The following is a 25,320-nucleotide window of genomic DNA, read 5'->3' on the forward strand; positions in this document are numbered from 1 at the left end:
GACCCCCGAAGACCGAACCCCGTTAAAAAAGCCCCGGCTTTGGCGCGGCGTCCGGATCGTGGCCACTGCCTGGTGCGCCCGCGTGGTTTCCTTTGGCTCCCGCCTCTCACCACCCCCCCCCCCACGCCCCAAACACTCCCACCCGCGAACTTTGCTATCTCCGCACGGCGGGTCTTCGCCTCCGCTTTTCGCCGAGAGGGACCGTCCGTGAGGGAACCCGAGCCGCCTTCCCTGAGCGGGGATCGCCGTCCTTCCACACACACACACACACACACACACACACACACACACACACCACCCCCTGAGGCGAAGAAGGGCGCCCCCGAGGCAAAGGGGAGAGGAGGAGGAGGAGGGGGGGAAAGGCGGCCGTTTTTTCCCCCCCGGAGAGCTCGCCCCCTGAGGCATGGATGTCGGCGCCCTCCCTTCAGGCCAGATCAGCGCGCCGGAGGCTCTGAGCGAAGGGGCTCCCCACCAGCTGTCCGCTCGCCTCGCCCGGGAGCTCACCCTCCCAGCATGTTTCTTTCCATGAGGCCTCTCCCAGCGCCCAGAGCTTCAGTACAATGTGCAGATGGAGACTGATACAGGGTGCCTCCTCCGCCTCTGCCCACCTGCCTTCCTCCTCCTCCTCCTCCTCCTCCTCTTCTTCTTCCTCCTCCTCCTCCGCCGGCCGCGGCGGCTGCGGCTTCTTGCTGCTGCTCTGCCTGATGTCTTCGCTGAGCGCCTCCAGCCCTGAGCCCGGGCGCGGCATGCTGCTCCTCAAGGCCGCCAACGCCTCGTCCGCCTCTTCTTCTTCTTCTTCCTCGCCTTCTTCCTCCTCCTCGGCCTCGGCCGCCAGCGCGGGGAGACACGTGCGGAGCTACGATCACCTCCGAGGAGACGTGAGGCGGAGGAAACTCTATTGCTTCAACAAGTTCTTCCTCCGGATTGAGAAGAACGGGAATGTGAGCGGCACCAAGAGGGACAACTGCCCCTTCAGTAAGTGCGGGCGCTTCTTTTGCCTTTTGACCCTCAGGTCTTCAACCCTCCTCCCGAGTTAAATCCCGTTATGAAGCGGCTCCTTCGGGTCACTCGCGGGAAGAGGGCCGTGAAGTCCACTCCGAGGATCTCGGAACCTTCTCCCTGCTCGGCGGGGCAGTTCTGGTCTCCTCCACCCCACCCGCCCGCCCGCGGGGCACCTGAAGGAGCCGCTTGTGGTAGAAGGATGGTGGGGGGGAGGGGGGGCAGGTCCTTTGCACATGCTCAAAAAGCTCTGCACCTTGTGCGTCTCTCTCGGGTGTATTCATTATTGTTTCATCGGATGGATTCTGGACGAGTTGAAGGCTGGCGCATCTTATTGGTGCGAATAAAGGTAGTTTGGTCCTGTTAAGGGTGCTGGATTGCCCCCTTCTTTTCCTCCTCCTCCACCTCCCTCCTTGCTTATTCTTCCCCCGATCTAGACTTTTTCTCCTTACTTTCGGGCTGACACCCTTGGATCTCGGATTTTCTTGATTTTTCGTCTGCGGTGGATTCACGCGCAGGAACTTAACCTCCGTGGGAGAAGTAAATTGGGTTGTTGAACCGAAGGGAGCCGGCAGATTCTATTCTAGGTTAGTTGGCTAAACTTGGCGTACCCTAGCTCGCATCTGGCTGTTTGACCGTCAGTCTGACTAGGTGGCTCAGTGGCTAAGACGCTGAGCTTGTCGATCGGAAAGGTCGGCGGTTCGAATCCCTAGCACATGTCTCCTGCGTGAGCAGGGGGTTGGACTAGATGACCTCCAAGGTCCCTTCCAACTCTTGTTACTTGTCACAGTCCGCTTGGAGTTTGCCACTTCCCTGGGCAGTTTTGATCACCTCGCTGCTGTCGGGGGTTGCTGGAATCCACAACCCTGGAGGGTTTCAGGTTTTAATTACCTGGAAACCATCATCCCCCTCTTGTTCCTCCGTTTCTCCCTGCTTAGCGGGGTTGAGATGAGGGGCATGGGAGAGAGAGGGGGGGGCAAACCCCTTTCTCACTGCTCCGTCTGGTTGGTACCTGTCCGCCTGTGTGCTCCTCCTTAGTGCCTTTTCCTAGCTCGGGAACAGGCGGGAATGCCCGCTTCGAAGCTGTGAAATGCCCGCTTGTTGTTGTGCAACTTGTGCAAAAGTTGACCGAAAAGTTTTCCTTCCACAAATCACAAAGCAGAGGGAGGTAGCCTGATCTTCAGCAGGTTAAAGGCGCAGAACCTGACGATTAGGGAGCTCAGCGCTGTTCTTCGAATAACCGAATCTTTTGGGAGACTTAGGTGGCCGGTTTTCGATTTAAGATAACCTCTTGAAGAAGAATGGGAAGATGGGAATGTTCTCGGTGTAATTTTTTTTGTTCGTTTGTTTAAACAGCGGGTTTAAATGGTCCTTTCTTTTACCGTTAGCTAGCTGGACAGCACAGTTCTCTTTTTTTCCTGGAGTGTTTCTTTCTTCTTCTTCTTTTTTTTAGAAGGTATGTTTTGGGAGCAAGGTGGCTTGGAGGCATTTGGCATCAGTTTTTGCCTGGGCTAAACAGGACATGGTTTGTGTGGCTTGGATGGAAGCATCTGACCTGGAGTTTTGTCCCTTCCATCAGGTTTTATTACACTGCCCCTTGTTCCTGTTTAAGGATCTCAGGCTGCAACTCAGAGAACCTTTTAAACCTCTGATGCTGTAAGGGATCTCACACATACATCTCTTCTTATTCATATCTATTCAGATTTAAAGTCAAGTAGAACTGTCTTGGCCCTGGAGAAACTTCCCTTCACTTGCCTGCACAATCTCAGCGGAAACAACTGTTGTAAATCACAGCCTGTTTCGTTATACTTTTAAGTGACTCCATGCTGCTGAAATTAAATAAATAAATAGCATGTTGGGAAAGATAGCCTCTGCTAGACAAATGTTTGAATAAGCTTCTTTATTGCCTCTGGATGTTGGGAAGGGCGGCTGGTGTTTCCCCTTCTGATGCCTTGGATTCCTGCTTTTTCCTACCCAGGCCCTGCCTTTTCTCAAGAATTTCCAGTTGACAACCTTGGGGTTTTCCTTTTTTTATTCTTCCAGTAACCCAGTGAGGTAAACTGGGGACAGCAGCACAGGGCAGGGCTGGCTTTAGAGTTGGCGGTCTCAGACCACAGTCTGAGAGAGTTGGCACTGTTGCCCTGTGATTGACACTATTGGGATGTCTCCTTTATTAGATGTCAAAATTGTGCGGCCTTAAAACTTTTCCTGGGCCAGGCATGCTGGCTCAGAGGTCTTAGATGCCACTATTCAGTCTCATGGGTTAGGAGTCTGGTAGCATTTTTTAATTTTATTAAAAACACATGCAAAAAGTTGTTAACGCATTACACTTGTTAATGGGTAAGATACTTGGAACCCCTCTCATATGTCACTTGGCATAACCAACCTAGCTTCCCCCCCACTTCTCAATCCAGTTTAAATCCTACATCAATCTAGGATGAAATGAGCTGTAGATGATGTAAGCTTTTCGATAAATGTGCTAGTTGGAGAAGGTGCTACCGTACTTCTCCTGATTTTTTGCCATTGACTAACACAGCTCTGCTCCTACTCTGTCAAAATGAGTCAGTGCCCATCCAGGAGTCTTCTGTACTCAGAATGAGAAGTATAATAGATTCCTTGGGTTGGCCTTGGCATCCTGTTTATTTCAAGACAGAGGATATTTCCCCATTTGCCAGCAACCTTGCTACTAAACTTCCTAGGCAATATTTTCTTCTGTCACCTCTATCTCTTCTCCAGCCTGTGAGTTCAATTACTGTTGGTACTGTTACCAACTGTTACTACTTTACTTTTACCTATATTAAAGTTACATTCTCCACTCTTATTATGACACCGTCCAAAGGCTGCCTCCAAGAGTATATAAAATCTCATAGGCGTTGTTACTTCTTACCTTGGAAAGAAATCAGAGGACTGGCAGAGATTGGGAACGGAGTAGAGGCGGGATAGGAGGTAGCGACGGAACAGCATATTTTATGCTGCAGTAGTGGATAGAACTTCAACTCGTCTGTGAGGAAAGATCCCGAGATACAAATGCTGTGTTTTCTCACATTCCAAAGCCCTGCATTAGATAGCTTTGTTTCTAAACTCCTTCCGATAGAATCACCTAAAGAAAGTACCATGGCAATTACACTCTGAGGCGATTCTAGCTGGACAAAACTACATGAGTGGAACCCAAACAAGAAGTGCAATGAAATGGAGACAGAATCATTTTGATTGATTGACTGATGATTTGCCACCACATTGGTGTCAACTCTTAATGACAGACTTTCTCCAAGATGAAAGCAGAATCTTCAAAACACAGTTTTGGAAAAAGCCATTCAGGCCAGTAAGCCCAACTACCTGCTCAGTTTAAGGATCCAAATTAAAACAAGCCCAACAGGTGACTGTCTGACATTTATCTGAACATATCCAGTGAAGGAGACCATAAACACTTCTCTCGGAAGCTGGTTCCACTCTCAAGTTATACTTACTGGTAGGAAGTTTTCATTCAATTAAAAATGGCTTCTGGAAACTCAGATCCATTGTTCTGGGTTTTTTTTTTTTTATTTATTTGTTTATTTGTTTGTTTGTTTGTTTGTCATATTTCTATGCCACCCACTCTCCGAGGACTCTGGGTAGTATACTAAATAGACAGTATACTAAATAGCATATTGCCCCCTACCAATTTGGGTCCTCATTTTACCCACCTCGGAAGGATGGAAGGCTGAGTCAACCTTGAGCCGGTGAGATGTGATCCGCTGATCTGCTGAACTAGCAGTCAGCTGAAGTAGCTGCAGTACTGCACTCTAACCCCTGCGCCACCTCGGCTCTCTATCTAATAGACTGAACATCCACTTGTCTGAAATGGTATAGGCCCTACGGCTTGAGCAGGAGTTTGGATTAGAAGACCTCCAAGGACCCTTCCAACTCTGTCATTTAGTTACTCTGGTACTCTTTCTATTTCAAAGCTGAACATACCCAGCTCCTTCAATTCCATTCCATACTAACTTGAGACAGCAGGCATGATGCAAATTTGAATGACATTTATTACTGGACCTAGGTATAATATCCACCCCTTTATTTGTGTTGACTTGCTTAAAAGAATCTAATTTTTAATTTCTTTATGTGCTCTTTATGCTCTACTGGACATTCTGTGTCATCTACTATTGGCTTTAGTCGTTTACTATGGGCACGAGGGAATGCTTATTCTTCTGGAGAATTGGTCTATGCCAATTTCACACTTTATGAAAAGACTGTAGTAGGAAGCAATTGTAACCCCACTTCATCTCCAAAAAAGGATTGCTTCTTAGGGCTCTGCAGTACTTTAGATTTGAAAAGGAGAAGATGCTTCATAGCATATGGATGTGTATATGTTCATATAGCACCTATTTGAAGCCCTTTAAATTGTTGTATGCTTTCTAGAGATGATTTAGCTGCAGCATAATTCCAAAAAAGCACCTTGGGTTTAAGGAATTGATGACAGGTGCCATGTGTCCACCCAGACATACTGCAGAACATCTTTTCCCCTTCAAATCTAAAGCACTGCACAGTCCTATTATGGAATTTATACTGTGCCAAATTTTTTGATGCACCACAAGATAATATAATGCACATTATGATCTACCCAGGGAACCAATATGCTGATAGATATTTTGCCTGCCACCTTTTCTTGCTCCACACGACTTTAATTTGGAGGTGGTTCTTTTAATTAAAGTGATTAAACAGGAAGATGGCATACTGCATCTTTGATTCCAAGAATATAGTACATCAGACTCCAGAATAGATCTGTATACTTTCTTAGAATTTTTTTTTTAAATGGTATAGGCTTAGGTTTGATGGGAAATAGCAATAGCACTTAGACTTATATACCATTTCATAGTGCTTTACAGCCCTCTCTAAGCAGTTTACAGAGTCAGCATATTGCCCCCCAACAATCTGGGTCCTCATTTTACCCACCTCGGAAGGATGAAAGGCTGAGTCAACCTTGAGCCTGGTGAGATTCGATCTGCCAAATTGCAGGCAGCCAGAAGTAGCCTGCAGTACTGCACTCTAACCACTGCATCACTGTGGCTCTTATATTCTTTCCTGCCCTGAATACTGAAATAAACTAGTCATTAGAGAGTCCTGGGAAGATAACACAGAGCAACCTCGCCAGTTTGTCTTCTGGTGAGACGGTTTTTATAAGAATGTCCACAACATGCTCTTAAGATGCCATATATGTTCACCTAATTAGAAAATTACCTGGCCCTCAACTTCAAGGCCATCTTGAAATTATTTTGCAATAATTGATATTGCAAAAAATTATTTTGCAATATCAGAGTACAAGATAGAAAGATATGACCTCAGCTTGGCCTTTATCTAATAAGATGCAATGAATTAATGGTTTCCAGATCAACCCTGAATGAGGCAGCTGCCTTAAGGAGCAAATTCTTGGAAGCCTGGGATTAACTACAAACTTGTCAGTGAAATAAATTAGGGTGAGACGTACTCATTGATCCAACTTACTTAAAAACATTATCATTGGAGAACTATGCCATTAATTTGAGCATATATACTGTGGCAAGGCACAGTGTTACTATTTATTTCAGGAACCATTATAATAATTATTACTGGTATTTATAATTCTGCCTTTTTTCCAAGAATTTAAGGAGCCGCAGTGGCGCAATGATTAGAATGCAGTACTGCCGGCTACTTCTGCTGATCACAGGCTGGCAGCAGTTTGGCAGTTCGGGTCTCACCGATTCAAAGTTGACTCGGCCTTCCATCCTTCCGAGGTCGATAAAATGAGAACCCAGTTTGTTGGGGGCAATAGGCTGACTCTGTAAACCGCTTAGAGAGGGCTGTAAAGCACTGTGAAGCGGTATATAAGTCTAAGTGCTATTGCTATTGCTAAGGAGATTTATTTGGGATTCTCTCTTCATTTTATGGGCTATGCTGAGAGAGATGACCAAAGTCAACCTACCAATACCTGTGACTGAGGGTAGACTATAGCCTGTTGTCCCTAATCCTAACTCAACACCTTGCAAACTGACTCTCCACACCATAACTCATCATTTGGATCTGGATCCCAGTATGTCCCCAAGAACACTATGAAGCTTACCATTTCATAGGAGTAAAGTTTACATAGACAGTGAAAAAAAATGAACAAAATATTCCCTTGAATAAAGGGAAAGATACTAAGGACAAGGGAGGCACAGCAAGGGTTAGTGAGGGTGCCTGTTTGGCTAGTGCAGTGTGAACATCATGGAGCCAGGAGAGACTTATCATAGCAACCTGCCACGTTCCCTGCTAGCTTCTGCATTGACTTTCTGGGGAAGTCATCAGGGAAGATTGAAAATGGCAATTACGTGATTGCAGGGAGCTTCAACAGGTTGTAAGTGCAAACTGGATGCCAAGCACTAAGATTGCAATCATGTGACCACTATAACTCCAAGGACCAGTCATAATCATCATTCATTCAGTATGATACTAAACATTGTTACAGAAAAGTCCTTTTTAGTTGATTAAGACTTTTCAAATTAAAAAGTTACTTCTATCTTCTTGCTCTAGGCAGCTAAGTATCTTGAGATAATGTTATGGATTAATGTACTTGGGCATATTTACCCAGAAGCAAGTTAATTTTGATGACAAGAAACTGTACTGTCTAGTATCTATTTAAATTGTGTTTCCCTGTTGATAAATCAATCTCAAGTACAACAAGTTGTCAGAGGTGCAGACTGTGTTAAGATGTGCAACTTGAATCACTTCAAGTCCCTATTCAGCTGCTGAACTCACTGGATGACTTTGTATCAATGATTATATAGTCTGGACCACTTCATAGAGTTGTAAGCCCTGCAAGTTAAAAGACTGATAGCTTTAAAGACAATGACTATATAAGTGCTAATAAAATTGAAGTTGTGGGGAGGGAATACTCAATGCAAGATTAGTAGACGTGTTGTTTCTATTTAGTGTCAGAAAAAAATTCGCCCAGTTCCATTGGGTTTCTGCCACTCAGGCTTATGACAACAGTGGTATTGGACCACAGGCCTCACTGAGCTTGGTTGTTTTCTTGCAGGTGCTTCATTACCCAAACTAGGTAACATTATCACTGCTAGTCCTGATCATCTTGATGTTAGCACTGAACGTCACTAGCACTGATGATATTACCTAGTTTGGGTAATGAAACATCTGCAAGAAAAATCTGTAGAGATTCTCAGTCATCCAGGTCATGGTTGTCCCAAAGGTGGTTTTTCAGGAGGCAACTGGACTTTCTTGTTTTTTCTTTGAAAATGTTTCACTTCTCATCCAAGAAGCTTTTTCAGCTCTGATAGGATAGTGGGGAATGGAAGGATTTATACTCCTTGCAGACAGCTGGTAATTTGCATCCTTTCAGAGAGTCGTTGAAGTACTTGGAGGTTTATCTGTGTCCTCAGGGTGACCTGAGTAGTGCTCCTGGTTCCTGTAGTCTGCATTTTTTTTCTCTGGAAATCCATTCCTACTCCCACAGCACTGAAAGGGTGTTCATCCCAAATTGTATAGCTAAAAGTCTGTAGAGATTCTCAGTCATCCAGGTCATGGTTGTCCAGTGAAACTTCAAAGAAGCAAAACGTCTTCAAAGAAAAAACAAGGAAGTCCAGTTGCCTCCTGAAAAAGCACCTTTGGGATGATCTGCAAGAAACAACCAAGCTCAGAGAGCACCCTGTGTACTCATTTCAACCCTGAGCTACAAATATTCTCCTTCATTGGTACAGTTCTCATTACTCCCAGCCAGCAAGATACAAGAGGGAGAAAGACTACAGAGAAAGAGAGAGGGGAAAAAAAAAGACTTAGGATCAATGGGAAATATAACCCAGACCCTACTGATTAAAGTAGCTTCAACAAGATTCATTTTCAGAACAGGTTTAATATATACTTTACATGAAGCCCTGAATAAAGGTTTACTTTGGCAGATGTTTTCCAACGTGATTGCACAGAGCTATTACCTCAGCCTTTTCCCTACCTTTAGGATAATGGGAAAGTGGGATGAATTATGGTGGTTCTGTCAAAAGTCTGGGACGGCTTGCATAATTTAGCGTTGCTGGAGTATATCTGTCACTTGAAATGTGTAGGATGGCTTGAGTTTTGTTTTATTTTCTTTACCACTAAAGCTTTACCCTGAAACTTGACCACTTGGCTCTCCTTCTTACCTCAGAGGTGCAGCTGCAAAAGTCTTCCTGCTCTTGAGAAATGGATTTCTAGGGAATAAAGCAGCTGTAACTCTCTGTCTTGAAGACTGCTAACATATGCAAAGTAAATAGTCAAGAGTAAGCACTACAGCTTCACCATAGGGTCTGTTCAAGGAATATCTAAAGATTGCCTAGAAGGAGAAGGAGAAGGAGAAGGAGAAGGAGAAGGAGAAGGAGAAGGAGAAGGAGAAGGAGAAGGAGAAGGAGCATGGATATCCAGATTCTGGGAAGTTTTCAGTATGTTTCTACTCATGTTTGTTCTGAAATAAATTTACTGGCTGTACTTTCAAATCAATTTATAAATAATTGCCAACTGATCTCCTTGTGTGGATTTACAAAAGGAGAAAGTTGAAACTTTGGGCATCCATTGGAATCTTTCAGGTGAGAGGCACTTCAAGGGGCTCAATAGCTCTCCCTTTGCAACATCCTTTGCCCCTGTAGCCCCCTCTAATTGCTACTGTAAGTTAATTAACTACTTGGTTCCAACACAATTATTAAGACTGCAATGTTTGGCTAACAAAAAGATGCTCAAGAAAAGAGATTAATATAGAATATATGTAAGTGAAAAGTCTTAACAGCTACCACATTGGGGGAGAACAATTTGGAACAGAGAAACATAACGAGTGAAGTACCTAATCTATTTCTTCTCCTCTATGGCATATACATTATCCATCTTTAAGCCAAACAGTTGCTTGGTACTTTAGTGATTCAAATCATTCCAGATAGATAGATGGATGGATGGATGGATGGATGGATGGATGGATGGGTGGGTGGGTGGGTGGATGGATGGATGGATAGATAGATAAATGATAGATAGATAGATAATAGGTGATGGATGAAGGGAGGGAGGGAGGGAGGGAGAGAGAGAAAGAGAGAGAGAGAGGTTTAATTTAGTCATATTTAATTTGTATTTTAATTTGTTTACATTGAGTTCAAATTTGTGAGTTTAATTTCTTTACATCTGAAAGCAACTTCTTAGCCAGAGGTAGAATGGTTATAGTTCAGAGCTTTCTCCATTTTTTCTCAGAATACCATTCTTTCTTCTTCAACTTCTTTGTTGAAGTGCCTCTTCCTGTTTACCATGACACATACATTTCCAAAGAATTTGGATAGTGTCCACTAAGCTGAAATGTGGTTGGCTAGTTTGTAGTATAGAGCAAGGGGTGAACCCAGCCAATGTGGTGATGATTCAGTGTGTTGAACCCCCCCCCCAACAGTTTGATTAATTCAAGGAATCATAAGTTAGCATGATATGTTATAGCATGTTGTTTTATATTCTACCTTTACTACTGCTTCAGACAAATACTTCCCTGTCGCTGCACAATTTAATATCTTTATTCAATAATAAAAATATTTTTCAAGGAAGTTCTTGGCCATGCTAGAAATTTTTAATAGCTTTTTTGATACAGTTGAGATAGCTGTTATGAAAGAAATAATAAGATTTCATAGAATCTCCAGTTTCTGGGTTGAAATCCATCAAATAATGATATATAACTAAGATGTGTCTGTTCAATTGTATCATAGAATCCGATTGTGAGACATTTTCTCTTGATTCTTTGCTTTACTTATTGTATTATCTTTAAGAAACATCTAAAGAGAGCTGTAATTAGCAAGGCTGATTTTGATACTGGTTCTTGGGGATTTAAAGAATTGAATTACAAATTGATCTGTAATTTGCTTGCTTAAAATACTGATATAAGAAGCCCAGTTGAGTTTCTATATGAGAGTTGTATTCTATTCCTTGGGCTCAGTGCCAATATTATAAACTTCAATGACCCAGAAGTATATCACTTAAAGTTGGCTAAATTAATACTGTCCAATGGATAAATTTAAATGCAACCCAAGAGCAATAAAAGCACTGTTTATCTCAACATCTCTTCAAAACAGCATCTTATTATTACAGTATGCCTTCAGATTAGTTGATTTATATACAGTCATGTTTATTCATATATAAAGGCAACCTGTTGGTTTGGATGATGGCTAATTCTTATTTAGGGAATGTCATCTGAAATCAATAGAATAAGTAAATAAATAAAATCAATGGAAAAGTTACTGATGATGAAAGAGTCACTGGCTTCTATAAGTGTCTATTAAAACTAAAACTGGATACTACCCATCAATTTAGAAATAGATCTTACAATTTAGTTTCCTCAGTATAGAAGGTGTAAGATTTTTGTTATATCAAATGCATTCTCATTTAAATCTGGATTGTTCCTGGATTTATAACCAGCATTTTTTGACTATGGATATTTGGGATTTACAGTATGAATGCAGAAAGGATTCCACTGTGTCATAGCTACATGACACTCTCCTGTTATTTTCTGTTACATTCCCATAGGATAGATGCTCCACACACATCACTAAAATTATTATAAATCTATTAAAATATACAATTGTAAGGAGCCTTTGTCTTCATAAATTTGATTTATAGCCACCTGCTAAAGATGGCTATGAAAACATTTGGTAAAAATTACCTTGGCAACCTAAAAAGAATATGACACAACAGCCAAAGAAGCTCAGTTTTCCTACAGTATTTCAACAGATTTAAGCTTATGGCCCCTTATATGTATTATAAATTCATCTTTGATGGGAATTTGGCCCCAACCAAGAAATTCCAAAAGATATGCTTGGCCTAGAGAAAAACAGCTATTTTTCATACATTTTTTTTGAAAGTTTAGTCCCATTCAATGATGTGGAACTTTCTCCTGAGGTAAAATGCATAGATTCAAGCAGCATCTTTGGGGAAGCAAAATAGACCAGCATTTGCCAAATATTTCTACAGATCTCTTAAAGGAGCTGAGCAACGTTTTTCATGAAGAACAGACATGAAACAAATGCAAACATCAAGAACAAATTTACATGGCCTAAAGGAAGTTTCACATTATTTCTAAAATTGCCAGTTGCATCTGGATGATACTATATGTGTTTTTCCAATGCTGGTTTGCTGTAATTTTCTACATTTCAATGTGTACACATTTTTAAAAGTAAGTGAATACTTATTTTTGTCTGAAGGAAATGTAAGCTGACAGGGGTGAATAGGAAAGTTGGAGGAAACAAAAGTTGAACAGATGTAGAGATGCTATTTGAAAGTTGTCCCTTTGCATGGTTTAACTTAAGGTTCAATCCTTGGTCTCCTTCCAATTTTGTGGCTGGTTTTGCAAAATATCGATTTAACCAGGACTGCTATATTTGATTATTTCAAGAGGGTTGGCTATCTCAAGCATATTAATTACCTAAACCTAATAAAGATCTTCATATCTCAATAGTTAATGAACCAGATCAACTATGTGGTGCAATGGTTAGAATGCAGTATTTCAGGCTAAGTCTGCCCATTGCCTTGATCCCATTCAGTCCTGACGGACTCAAGATTGACTCACCCTTCCATCCTACAAAGGTCAGTAAAATGAGGAGCCAGATTGTTGGGAACAATATGCTGACATTATAAACTGCCCTGAGCGTACTGTAAATCACTATGAAGCGGTATATAAGTCTAAGTGCTATTGCTATTATTAAGACATTTATGTCTCCAAATATAAAACTTTCTTTCTGGCTTTAAGTCACCTGTTTAGATGTAAATATCTAAAGTGCGAGTGAGAAATGTAGGGTCCACACATATATGAGCCTGCCCTAATATGTTCTTTAAGCTTACAAATAAATATTTTATATGAGTAATCTAAAACAACCTTTGGGTGTTCCTAAAGTTTATTTGCTGGGGGACTATCTATAAGTAGTAATACCTTTGAAGCAATCAATTTAATGAATTGCTCTCAGCTGCTACCTAGAAATACGAGAATTAACATTGGGTTAGATTTCATGGAGTTCAAATAAATGCTTCAATCAATACTGCATTTGTTAAAGGTGTCATTTGATACAGTCCGTTGATATCCTTGTTTGTCTCCTGTCTGTTCTCCTTTGATGCATTTTTACATTGTTTTTACAGCATTTGTGTCAACGTGAAAGCTGCAGTTTTTTTGTGATAAGGAATATTACCCAAAAATAACTAAAGTTCCTTTTGTAGACATGGTGAGAAGCATAAATGATTGTACAGTCTCAGTCTATACCTAATATTAACTTCCAAACTTCAGCATGCCTAGATAGGATCATGTTCTGTATTGTTTACCCAAAAATGTGATTCATAAATCTCAGTAATTTGATTCCTATTTAGTGGCAAAAATATTGTCCACCTTTCTGTTCTTTGTTCAAAGTTACAACTAACCTTGTATGACCAATTTTTTAATCTAATAAAGTCAGAATGGTTTTTACTAGGGCATTTGTAGTTATTCTGCAATTATTTGTTCATTTCATTTCTATTTAAGTCTACCGCAAGTCTTTTTTTGAAGAACTCTATTCCATATTAAATGGAATTTGAAGAATAGGTGAGTGGAGAATATAAACCATTTCTCATAAACCAGATCCTTCTGCTATGATGGACTAGCTTGGTTCATTTCACATGGCCCTGATTTTTACTGAGATGTGATTGAGGAAGTGTGGGAACATTTATAATGTGTCATGTGTCACTTATTTAAAGAGTGGCTTTATGGACATTTTTCACTTTTCAATTGGTCACCAGCATTCTTCTTTTGAACAGTTTGTTCTAATTGGAGCTATAAATCACTGAAGATACAGAGTAGTTTTCCTTGTAAGGTGGACAACTGGACAGTGCCTTTTGCTGCTCCAGACATGTGCTGCAAATTCTGTTATTGCCTGCTAAGAGACATGGTGTCAGTAAGAAAGCATTGCCTTTTCTTTATTTGGTCATCGTTCAGAAGTTATCTCTCTCATTCCTGGTTTTATAACAAATGAATAGAGGCATAACCGTATGTAAAGAATCTGCTGCAATAACAGCTTTATGTCCATGAGTTGATTGAATTAGACTCGGAGGGGAACTAAGATGTACATTCAGGTAGCATTTAAAGAAAACCTATCTGGAAGAGAGTAATGGTCTCCCTCATGCATTCATAGGTCATGACCCACTCATCCAACAAATGCTTGCAAAGAATTCCCCTTATGTCATTGATTTCTGATCTTCAACTTTCGTGTCATGTACCCACAGGTTTCTGCTCCTTATCTGGATGGGGAAGTGGAGGTCTGGAAACATTCCAAATTAGGAAAGGGAGGGGAGGATTTTATTTTTTTGAGAGTCCAAAGTGGAAAAAAATGAAGAGGAGAGAGGAAGAGAAGGTTGTACAAAGAAAGACCTGTAGGTTGATTCTAGTTTAAGAATTTTTTTTAAGGATTATTTATCCAGCCTATAAATTTTCTCTGGGTTTTTCAAAACTAATGTAACAAAAGTATCATTAGGGATTTTACTTTCCTGAATTGATAATGTTTTCTTTATTTGTTTTTTTTTCTTATTCATAAGTGCCAAAGTGATGGATTTAGGTCTGTTAAAATGCAACAGTTACAGAAGTATAGCTTTAGTCACAATATCATTGAGGTTCTACAGATAATCTTCAATTATGACCACAGTGGAGAATTTCTGTCACTAAATGATTGAGTTGCACCCAATTTTACAACCTTTTGCACCCAATTTTATAACCTTTTTTTGCCATGGTTGCTAAGTGAAAGACTGCATTTGTTTTATTTTTATTTTAAAAATAGTTTTTATTGAATATAAATATTAAAAAAGACATACGTAACATATACACAACGAACATTTATACAACATATACACAAAGACTGCATTTGTTAAATGAATCACATGGTTGTTAAATGAATCCAGCTTTCCCCACTGACTTTGTTTGTTGGAAGCTTTCTGGGAAGATTGCAAATGGCAGTCACCTGACCCCAGGAGAGTGCAACCATCATAAATACATGAAGGTTGCCAAGACCCCAAATTTGGATCATGTGCCGATATTGCGACAGTCTGAGACCCAATCACTTTTTTCAGTGCCATTGTAACTTCAGATGGTTGTTAAACAAACTGTTGTAAATCAAGGATTAATCTGTATTTCAAGTTTTTTTTTTAACATATTCAGGCCATTGAACCAGAGGTGGGTTTCAGCAGGTTCTGACCAGTTCTGGAGAACCGGTAGCGGGAATTTTGGGTAGTTTGGAGAACCGGTAAATACCACCTTTGATTGGCCCTGCCCCCATCTATTCTCTGCCTCCCAAATCCCAGCTGATCGGGAGGAAATGGGGATTTTGCAGTAACCTTCCCCTGGATTGGGGACAGAATGGAGATTTTACAGTATCCTTCCTCTGCCATGCCCAGTAAGCCACGCCCACCATGCCATGCCTACTGAGCCACACCCACAGAACCGGTAGTAAAAATTTTTGAAACCCACACCTGCATCGAACCTAGTAGTTTTTTTAAAAAAAAAAAAAAAAAAAACCTAAGACCTCTGATCAAGAGGCAAAACTTTACTGATAAAAAACTGGCTGCCTTGCAGTAAACTATTTTTAATTCCCCTTTAATGTCTCATGTAACTATCAGACTCTGCTGGACTTGAATGAGCTTAAAAAGATGGTTTACATGTGACTAGTTATTCCAGAGTATATATAAGGAGAGGGAAGTAAGTATGTATTCAAATGCCTACAGCACTGAAAAAATATAACACTTTAATTGACACCGTGATATAATTTACAAAATGGGCATTTGTTCACACTAGCATATAGTATGTAATAATACATACAGTACAAATAATATAGTACAAATAATACATGTTCTGTAGATTTTATTGGGGAGGTAAAGTGATTAATTAATTCATTAACCCTCGGCTTAATTTCAAAAACCCTGTAGCAGTCATTTCAGATGAGTGCCAAGTGGACAACTGCGTTTGCAGTTTTCTTTTTTTTTTTTTTCGATGAAAAAAAAATTCCTTGCAAAAGAGTTGAGAACTTTAGATAGATTCTAATGATATGGAGTTCTTGCACTTATTTCATTGTAGCGTAGAGATCCAGTTGTGAATGTCTACAATTTCATTATATAAACATTTCTCTAGCAGACTCCCTAGCTTTCTACATTTCTCTTAAAATCCCAAGGAAATTCCTTCCCTGGGATTTCCTAGTATTGTCACTGCCACCTGTTGCTTTTTAGTAACAGTGAAAAGGTCTTCTTTCCCTAGAGAAGTTCAGTGAAATTGTCCATCCAATTTCTCTGCCCTAACCCAATGAAGAATTTTCAAATGTGGTTCATATCGGGCTCTAGTTTTTTTTAGCAAGTGCAATTTGTCCAACCAGCAAACAAAGAGATGTGTACAAGTAGCATTATCCAATAGCATTACAAAGGGTCAGGTTCAAAATAGGCAAGATGGCAACCATTTTGTGATTCAGGACCCTTCCCTGTTGTAAGGGCTTCAAAATAAACAATATTTACAAACAGCTGCAGCTACCATTTTGCTTTTTTGACTTTCCCCATCCCGGATCCAATTGGCAACATGAGAAAGAAATGAATGAGAGAAGAGACAGAGGGGGAAAAAAGGGTTAGAGACAAAGAGAGAGAGGGCGAGGGAAGGAGGGAGGGAGGGGGAGAGAGAGGGACAGAGAGAGAGGAGAGAAAGACAGAGAGAGAGACACACACAGAGAGAGGGAGGGAGGGAGGGAGGGAGAGAGAGAGAGAGAGAGAGAGAGAGAGAGAGAGAGAGAGAGAGAGAGAGAGGGAGAAATGCACTTCTATTCTATTCTTTTCATTAGCAGCCAAGTGCCCTCAAGGGAATACAGCCTCCAGACATAAATAGCCTTCTCCCCGCTTGTTTTAAATGGATTAGGAACTTGGTCTTAGCTTTATAAATGAAATATAATTTGATAAGCATGTATGTACTGCATATAAAATGAGGATTCTCACAACGTCTGCATTTTATTCTCCAGTGGTGTCCGCAAAGAGGAAAAAGGTTCTGTTTAATTAACCCCAATACACAGCAGATTTCCAGAAATTTTACACCTCTAAGCCTAATATGTACGTGTCTCAGAGCCTTGGATTCCAGCCAAGGCTGAATGCATTCAACAACTATGTTTGCTTTGCAAGCATATATTAGTGGAAAATAGCAGCCTCCTGTCTAGTCAATTAGACATTTCAGATCTTTGCTCTTCTGTCATTTCTCCTTCCATTCTTCAGCATGATTGTCCATCCTATCCCATCCCATTACTCCATTTCATGAGATCATACAAATGCCCTTTACATGACTTTGTTCCAACCATATGCCCATTAACATGGGAGTAGATCCCTCTGAAAATAATCTGAGATACACCTGAGTAAATAATGCATTGAGTTAAACCGTTCATTTGTCTAGTTTTATTTTGTACTCTTCAACTGCTATCTAGAGTGACTATAACTGGGAAAAGTAGGACTTTATAAAATAATCTAATTCAAAAACTGCTTAAATACAGGCAGATTATTGCAGTTACATGCCCAAGCTAGAAATCACATAGAATTCATTATTTACTGCTGCTACCAATGGCATAAGTGTAGTCCTTGATTTACAACCATTCGTTTAGGGACCTTTGAAGTTACAACAGCACTGGAAAAAAAGTGGCTTATGACCAGTTTTCACACTTAAAATCAAAATTCAAAAGTTTAGCAACTGGCTCATACTTATGACGGTTGCAGTGTCTTGGGGTCATATATGATCATCAAGTCAATGGGGAAGCCAGATTCACTTTACAATTGTGTTACTAACTTATCAAGAGCGATTCACTTAACCGTGGCAAGAAAGGTCTATTCTATAAAATGGGGCAAAACTCACTTAACCACTGTCTCGCTTAGTGACAGAAAGTTTTGGTTCAATTGTGGTTGTAAGTTGAGGACTACCTGTACTTTAGCACACCTTATATTAAAATTTTAGTCTATAGTTCTTACCAGATCTTTGAGAACTCATTGGACATATTTAGCTGCTGCTGGTTTTACAAGTCACGTCTACATGTTTCTAGCGCGTGTGAACACATTGAAATGAATCTAATTATGCCAATGGGAATTGAAATATGATAAATTCACTGGACAATCGTGGACAATTTTTATGCTGTACTGACAATGTTTGTGTGTGCTGATGTAAAAATGCTACATATTTGCAAAAGTGATTTAGGTGGCAGATAGATAGGATTTTCCCAATACTATCTGGCCATGATTGTGTTGCAATCAGTGGAGGAAACAAGCTGATTCATGAAACAATGATCTGGCCTATGGCCAGGAAGTGACTAGTAGCCAGGAACTGTTCTGGTGGTGCCTGATAAGCCATCTTTAGTGGTGGAGGTGTAGAAGGTGTTTTCATATTTTGTCTCGGGCGTTCTCATGATAGCGGCTAAGCCTGTTTAGTGCTGAGACCAGGTTACATCTCCCAGCTGCAGAGTCTAGATTTTAAGGTTTTAGTGAACTTTGCAGGGGTGTTTTGCTTTGACAGCGCTTCAGACAAATCATTCCTTTGAAGCTGCTTCCTAAAGCAGCACATACTGCCTTGTAAAAGCAAAGTGGCCACGTTGTTTCATTTCAGACCTTGACTGAAAAGCTTCTCACAATGCAGAGGAGCTTCTAACAGCTATTGGAATGGATAGCAAAGACCTGAGCTCAATACTAGAGAACCTGGACAAAGCAAGCTGCCTCACTTTTATGGAATGATGGGCCTTCTCAGGGCAAAGCATAGCTGCCTTGCACAAGCCTAGTGGATATAGACGACATAGGTGTATAGATAGCTATGTAATTCATCCATAATGCAGAATGTACATTACTACAACATCTCTAATCCAGTGATGAAATCCATTTTTTTTTACTACGGGTTCTGTGGGCGTGGCTTGGTGGGCGTGGCTTGGTGGGCATGGCAGGGGAAGGGTACTGTAAAATCTCCATTCCCACCCCACTCCAGAGGAAGGATACTGTTTAATCTCCATTCCTACCCCACTCTGGAGCCAGCCAGAGGTGGTATTTGCCGGTTGTCCGAACTACTCAAAATTTCTGCTACTGGTTCTTCAAAACCTGTCAGAACCTGCTGGATTTCACCCCTGCTCTAATCTATGTTTAGATGTTCTAACAAAACAGACTCTTCACTTAGCGTAAGGAGTAGAGTAGAGTAGAGTAGAGTAGAGTACAACAGAACAGAACAGAACAGAATAGAATAGAACAGAATACTTTATTTGGCCAAATGTGGTTAGATACACAAGGAATTTGTCTCTGGTACAGAAGGATTCAGTGTACTTGCAAAACAACAGAAATAATATCTATGGAGATTCTCAGTCATCCAGTTCATTGTTGTCCCCAAAGTGCTTTTTCTAGAGGCAACTGGACTTTTTTTGAAGATGTTTCGGTGATGAGAAGCGAAATGTCTTCAAAGAAAAACCAGAAAGTCCAGTTGCCTCTTGGAAAAGTACCTTTGGGACAACAGAAAAAATAATATACTAAATGTGTACAACCAGTATAAGAGATAATAAAAGGATAAATAATACTACAGCCATAAATAAATAAATAAATAAATAAATAAATAAATAAATAAATAAATAAATAAATAAATGAATGAATGAATGAATGAATGAATGAATGAATGAATAAATAAATAAATAAATAAATAAATAAATAAATAAATGAGGTTTACAAAGATAGAACAGTATGGGGAGATACAGGAAAGGATGTTGATGTAAACTAGATTTAATTAAATTTGCCTTCCTTTTCTCTTATCTCCTTCCTTTGGTTTCTTCTCTTACTATTTCTCAATCTTTGCTGCTTTGCATGGCATTGCTTCTCACAAAGAGGCAATAACATACTGGGCTATCTATACAGTTTACGAATGTGTCCAATTTCCTAATACTGAGAGAAAACTATATTGCTCACTTTTTCCTGTTTAGATGAGTAAATCCACAAATTCTTTCTAGTAGTATTCTACCAGTACAACTAGTGCTTTGGAACAAATTGTACCTGTTGGTACATAAAAATTACAAGCATCCTGGAGAACTGTCAGTAAAAGCAATAAGGAAAAATTGATTCTTGGGAGAAGTAGTATTTAAAACATTGTGTGGAATGTATGTATATGTTCTGAAAATGAAACAGTCAATATTTCCCAATGGGAAATATTGCTTGAACAGATCTGTCTGTTGAATTTATGCTTTGTCTACTAATAGTATCACCGGCAAGAACCCCTATTTTATTGTCCCCTAAAATGCTTTCTCTGTTTCTGGTGTTTATTATTCCACCTTTATTATTTTTTATAAATAACTCAAGTGGCAAACATATCTAATATTCCTTCCTCCTCATGTTTTCCCCACTACAACCATTCTATGTGGTGGGTTAGGCTGAGATAGAGTGACTAACCCAAATCACCCAGCTGGCTTTTTGTGTCTAACAAGCATATTCTTGGTCACAGCTTACTCTTGCTCATAGTAATTGCTATTTTCTACCTGACAGTTCATGGAATGCTAATTAATAATATTAGTTAATGTGCATTAGGGAAGAGTTGGTCTCTGCAAAATAGCTAGAGATAATTCTTAGACTGAAATATATATATCCCAAGACACCTTTTCAGTGCTAGTTGGACACATTCATATGTTAAAATGTTAAATGTATATTTAAATTACAATAGAATAGAATACCTTTATTGATACTTTGAATCAGAGGTGGGCTTCAGCAGGTTCTGACCAGTTCTGGAGAACCGGTAGCGGAAATTTTGAGTAGTTCGGAGAACCGGTAGTAAAAATTCTGACTGGCCCCATTTATTCTCTGCATCCCAAGTCCCAGCTGATCAGGAGGAAATGGGGATTTTGCAGTATCCCTCCCCCGGAGCTGGGTGGGAATGGAGATTTTACAGTATCCTTCCCCTGCTATGCCTACCAAGCCATGCCCACCAAGCCACACCTACAGAACCGGTAGTAAAAAATTTTGAAACCCACCACTGCTTTGAACTGTTTCCCCTAAAATAAGACATCCCCTGATAATAATTCCAATTGGGCTTTTGAGTGCATGCACTAAAATAAGCCCCCCCTTGAAAATAAGCCCTTCCCGAAAATATTTAAATGCATGCGCAGCCAGTCCCCGCCATTTCCTCTGGTTTCCTCCATGTGCCCCAAAATAATAAGACCTCCCCGAAAATAAGGCCAAGCATTTATTTTGTGGTTCAATAAAAATATAAGACAGGGTCTTATTTTCGGGAAAACACGGTACTAATTGGTATACATTAAAATGAAATTTAGTTGCATATAGTTCTCAAAGGATTACCACCTCCAGTATACACTACATAACCAAGACACAATAAATAAATAATTAATACATCCAACATACATACATACATACATACATACATACATACATACATACCAGTGTGGGGTTTCTACTGGTTCGCTCCAGTTCAGGCAAACCGGTAGTGGCAGCAGCGGGAGGCTCCGCCCACCCATCCGGACATCATCATGGACGCTCTGCCCATGCGCAGAAGGTTCTGCACATGCACAGAAGCGCCACGCACGAGCGAAGTTCCGAACCTGTAGCTGTAGCGAAGATAAGTGAAAACCACTACTGATACATACATACAAAAATATGCATATACCCACATATATTATATGACACAGAGAAATGCATGAAAAACTGTATAATTCATAACATTTGAAAATAAGGAAAACCAGCACATGTTTTACAATAACTCTAAATGAAGAGGTAGCCATTTTACTGGACTTTAATTAAGGAAAGAAAAAAAGAAACAAAAAAGTAAATAATTCAACAAGTAAAAAATTTGCTTGAGCTTTTCGATAATTAAAGTCAGATATTCAAAACACTGAGATGGAATACTATATCTTTTCATTAATATCAGAAGGTTACATCTAGTTCTTTGTGCATTCTGAATTGTGTTGCATTTAAAAAGAAAGGCAAGTTGAAAGAGAAAACTACAGTTTATCCTGCCAAGCACAGAACCCTGTAAGATGCCAAAGTAACTATGTTTGACATAGTCCTATCCAGTTCTGGAACTAGGTAATGAAATTCTAGCATGGCCTGGTTGGGATTGTTTGAAAACTGGGCATCCTACAGCCTCAAATGTTTCCTTAGGCTGTTGATTATGGGAAGGTACATTGCCTGAAAGTTTACTATATAGCTTCATCTTACAACAATTTAAATGCAAGTCATGGATGATATTCAAGATATTGTGGATAAGTTGTAACGTGTACTGTAGACAATGCACAATCTTTAGGTAAGAACTAAATATTAATATATTTAGCATAGTATAAGCTAGGGATCACCTAATCTTTGGGGGCCTATCTAACCATTGAGAATGTGTTGTGAGTGCTCAGAGAAAATGGCTGCTATGGGGTATTTGCCTGTTCACAAAATGGTTGCCCCAACAGGTGTGACCAGTCAAAAAAATGCCCTTTTACCGAAGGAATCCTGACATATATTTGGTTTGGAGTTTGGCCAGTTAAATCCAACAATGAAATAGTAATAGGACTTAGACTTATATACGGTTTGACAGTGCTTTACAGCCCTCTCTAAGCAGTTTACAGAGTCATATTTCCCCCAACAATCTGAGTCTTCATTTTACTGACCTCAGAAGGATGCAAGGCTGAGTCAACCTTGAGCTAGTGAGAATCGAACTGCCAAACTGCAGGCAGCCAGCAGGCAACAGAAATAGCCTGCAGTACTGCATTCTAACCACTGTGCCATCGTGGCTCTTCTGTGGTGAACTTTCCCAGAGTATTTGTTATCATCACAAGTTAGGTTTCATTTCGGGAGAAGAGTTAGTCCCTTAAAATTAATATTAGGATTTAAATATTTAAACAATTAGTAATACAATTGATCAAATGAATTTTTAATTGATTTAAAAGTTTCTGACTATTTACAAGTATGAATATGTCATTGCATATGCATGCATGTAATTAATCTCTCACCAAAAGAGGAGGAAATACTTCATTTAAACATTTGATAATAAAGAACAGCTTTTCTTGACTGGGTGCCTACCATCTGTGTTGGGAAACATGGCCTGCCGGGACTTTCAGTCCAATTCATCTGGAAGGAATCACATTGAAAAAAGTAACAGTGAAAATAGGCTTCTTTCTCAATAAATCTTTTATCAATACACATATTTAGTAAGTGAATCTATCAACCTACTAAAGCTCAAATAGCGGCTCATTAAAATTTATTCCGTTGAGTTGCAATACCAGGGTGGAGTTAATGACTTTTGTATTAATCCTAATCCTATCCAGACCCAAAAACCTCAAACAGACTTGGTAAAGTAAGAATGTACAGTATACAAACTAATTCTTTTTCTGTCCCAGTATGATTTTTGATCATAGGTTTTGCATTGTTTTTAAGAGGTTTAACCCAAAACCACATGTTGAACCTCTCTTATCTGAGCCAAACATGTTCCTAAAGCTATGTGTTGAAATTGTGTCTGGTTTCTCACTCTTCATTACACTAAAATGTGATTAGCTACTTTATGATTCAGCATGTTGTGCAAATCCCATCCCTATTGTTAGCTTAATAGAGAGGAACACACTGTACAAATCCAGAATTAGTATTAACTGAGAAAAGTGTGGTCTAATTAAATATAATACATGTGTGGTACAACAGAGCCAATCTGGAGGTGGCAATTGTAGAGGCAGATGGTTGGGATAAAGCAGTTTAGCACAGCTTCTCCAGACATTTTTTGTTCTTCAGGAAATGTTTCCACAGTGATTGTGTTACCTAGTTTGGGTAATGAAATGTCTGCAAGAAAAGAACCAAGCTCCGAGAGCAGGAAGGATTCTTCAATGTCTCCCAAGGTACTCTTCCCAGAGAAAGGAGTAGATAGAATGGGTAAAAGACCTATGCTGGCTGGGAAGTTCTGAGAGTTCATACCCAACATGTCTAAAGTATTCCAGGTTGGGGAGTCTTGCAGATTCAGAGAAAGACTTCTCCTGCTTCTTCTCTCTCCCCGTTGCAAATGTGTGTCTCAAAATTTGATTTAGGATTGTAACATTCTCATATCTTTGTAATTTTTTTCTAAAGAATTGTTCTATGGACACAGTACCTGGTAATTAACTGCCTGAATAACTTATTTTTTATTGTTAGTTGTAAAGTTGTGTCCAACCATCGCAACCCCGTGGACAATGTTCCTCCAGACCTTCCTGTTCTCTACCATCCTCTGGAGTCCATTTAAGCTCACGCCGACTGCTTCAGTGACTCCATCTAGCCACCTCATTCTCTGTCGTCCCTTTCTTCTTTTGCCCTCCGTCTTTCCCAGCATTAGACTCTTCTCCAGTCAGTCCTTCCTTCTCATTAGGTGGCCAATGTATTTGAGTTTCATCTTCAGGATCTGGCCTTCTAAAGAGCAGTCAGGGTTGACATCTCCTAAAATTCTCACATCTGAAGGGCAGTGGGGGAAAAAATCCATTCAAATCAAGTCCCATTAGTATAGGATCACACAACAATCAGATAGTTATTAAAACTCAAGATGAACCATTAACTTGAACAACATTGCCTTGAAAGAAACATGCTTTTGTTGTGAACAAACTGCTTCGGTGTGTTTTGCTAATAATGTTTTTTGTGTAAGAAAACTGGTACTGCTCAGGTATTGTAAACATGACGGGTTTCGTTATTAGTGTTCGATGATGAGCTTCATAATTTTTGCTACAAAGATATAGAATAATTATAGGATTATAGACTGAAATGATTTTGAAAGCCACATAGTCCTATCCTTTGCTCAATTTGGAACAGATTGATTTATGTGCCATGAAGTTGATGTTGACTCTTAATGGCCACATTGATAGATTTTTCTCGTGTAGCCAAAAGTATCTATTCCGCTACTTTGTATCTCAATAAGAAACGGAAGGACTCTCCCTTTCAGCCCCTTCTCAAGCCTCGGCAGTCGCCATTTTTAAAGATTCTTTTTTTTTTCCTTTTCCTTCTTCAATAACTATTGTAAAATAAGTAAAATACTTGCGATTCAGGGTCACAGGTCCAGCTCATATCCTTTTTGATTGTTCTGTTAATTTTTGTAGGCTTGATCTTGTCGCCTAGCTCTGCATAAGCAGAGGTCTCCCAAAGCCCGGAGCAGCGGCAAGGGAAATAGGGAGCGTCATCTGCTTCGTCCCCAAAAGTAAAAAAAAAACTTTTGGGGCTATGCAGAGAGCTCTACCTGCCGGCTCTATCTCCATTTCCACATGGAAATGGAGTTTTTTCGAGCCGCCTTTCAGATGTAAAGGCGGCTCTTTACAGGCAACGGAGCGGCGATCCCAAGGGATTGTCTAGCAGCGGCAAGAAGCA

General features: G+C 40.1%; 1 protein-coding gene across 1 annotated transcript in view; it reads left to right on the forward strand.

Annotated features, from left to right (window-relative positions):
- Nucleotides 1-560: 560 nt before the first annotated feature.
- The window catches only part of FGF10 (fibroblast growth factor 10), an 87,788-nt gene continuing 63,028 nt past the window's right edge, over nucleotides 561-25,320 (forward strand). Inside the window, exon 1 of the mRNA XM_070935906.1 lies at nucleotides 561-975. Within this exon, the coding sequence (XP_070792007.1) occupies nucleotides 561-975 (415 nt within the window). The remainder of the gene's footprint in view (nucleotides 976-25,320) is intronic.

Source organism: Pituophis catenifer, unplaced genomic scaffold (assembly GCF_029215685.1).
Source record: "Pituophis catenifer annectens isolate HBS135680 unplaced genomic scaffold, rPitCat1.0.hap2 SCAF_2, whole genome shotgun sequence".
NCBI classification, from domain to species: Eukaryota; Metazoa; Chordata; class Lepidosauria; order Squamata; family Colubridae; genus Pituophis; species Pituophis catenifer.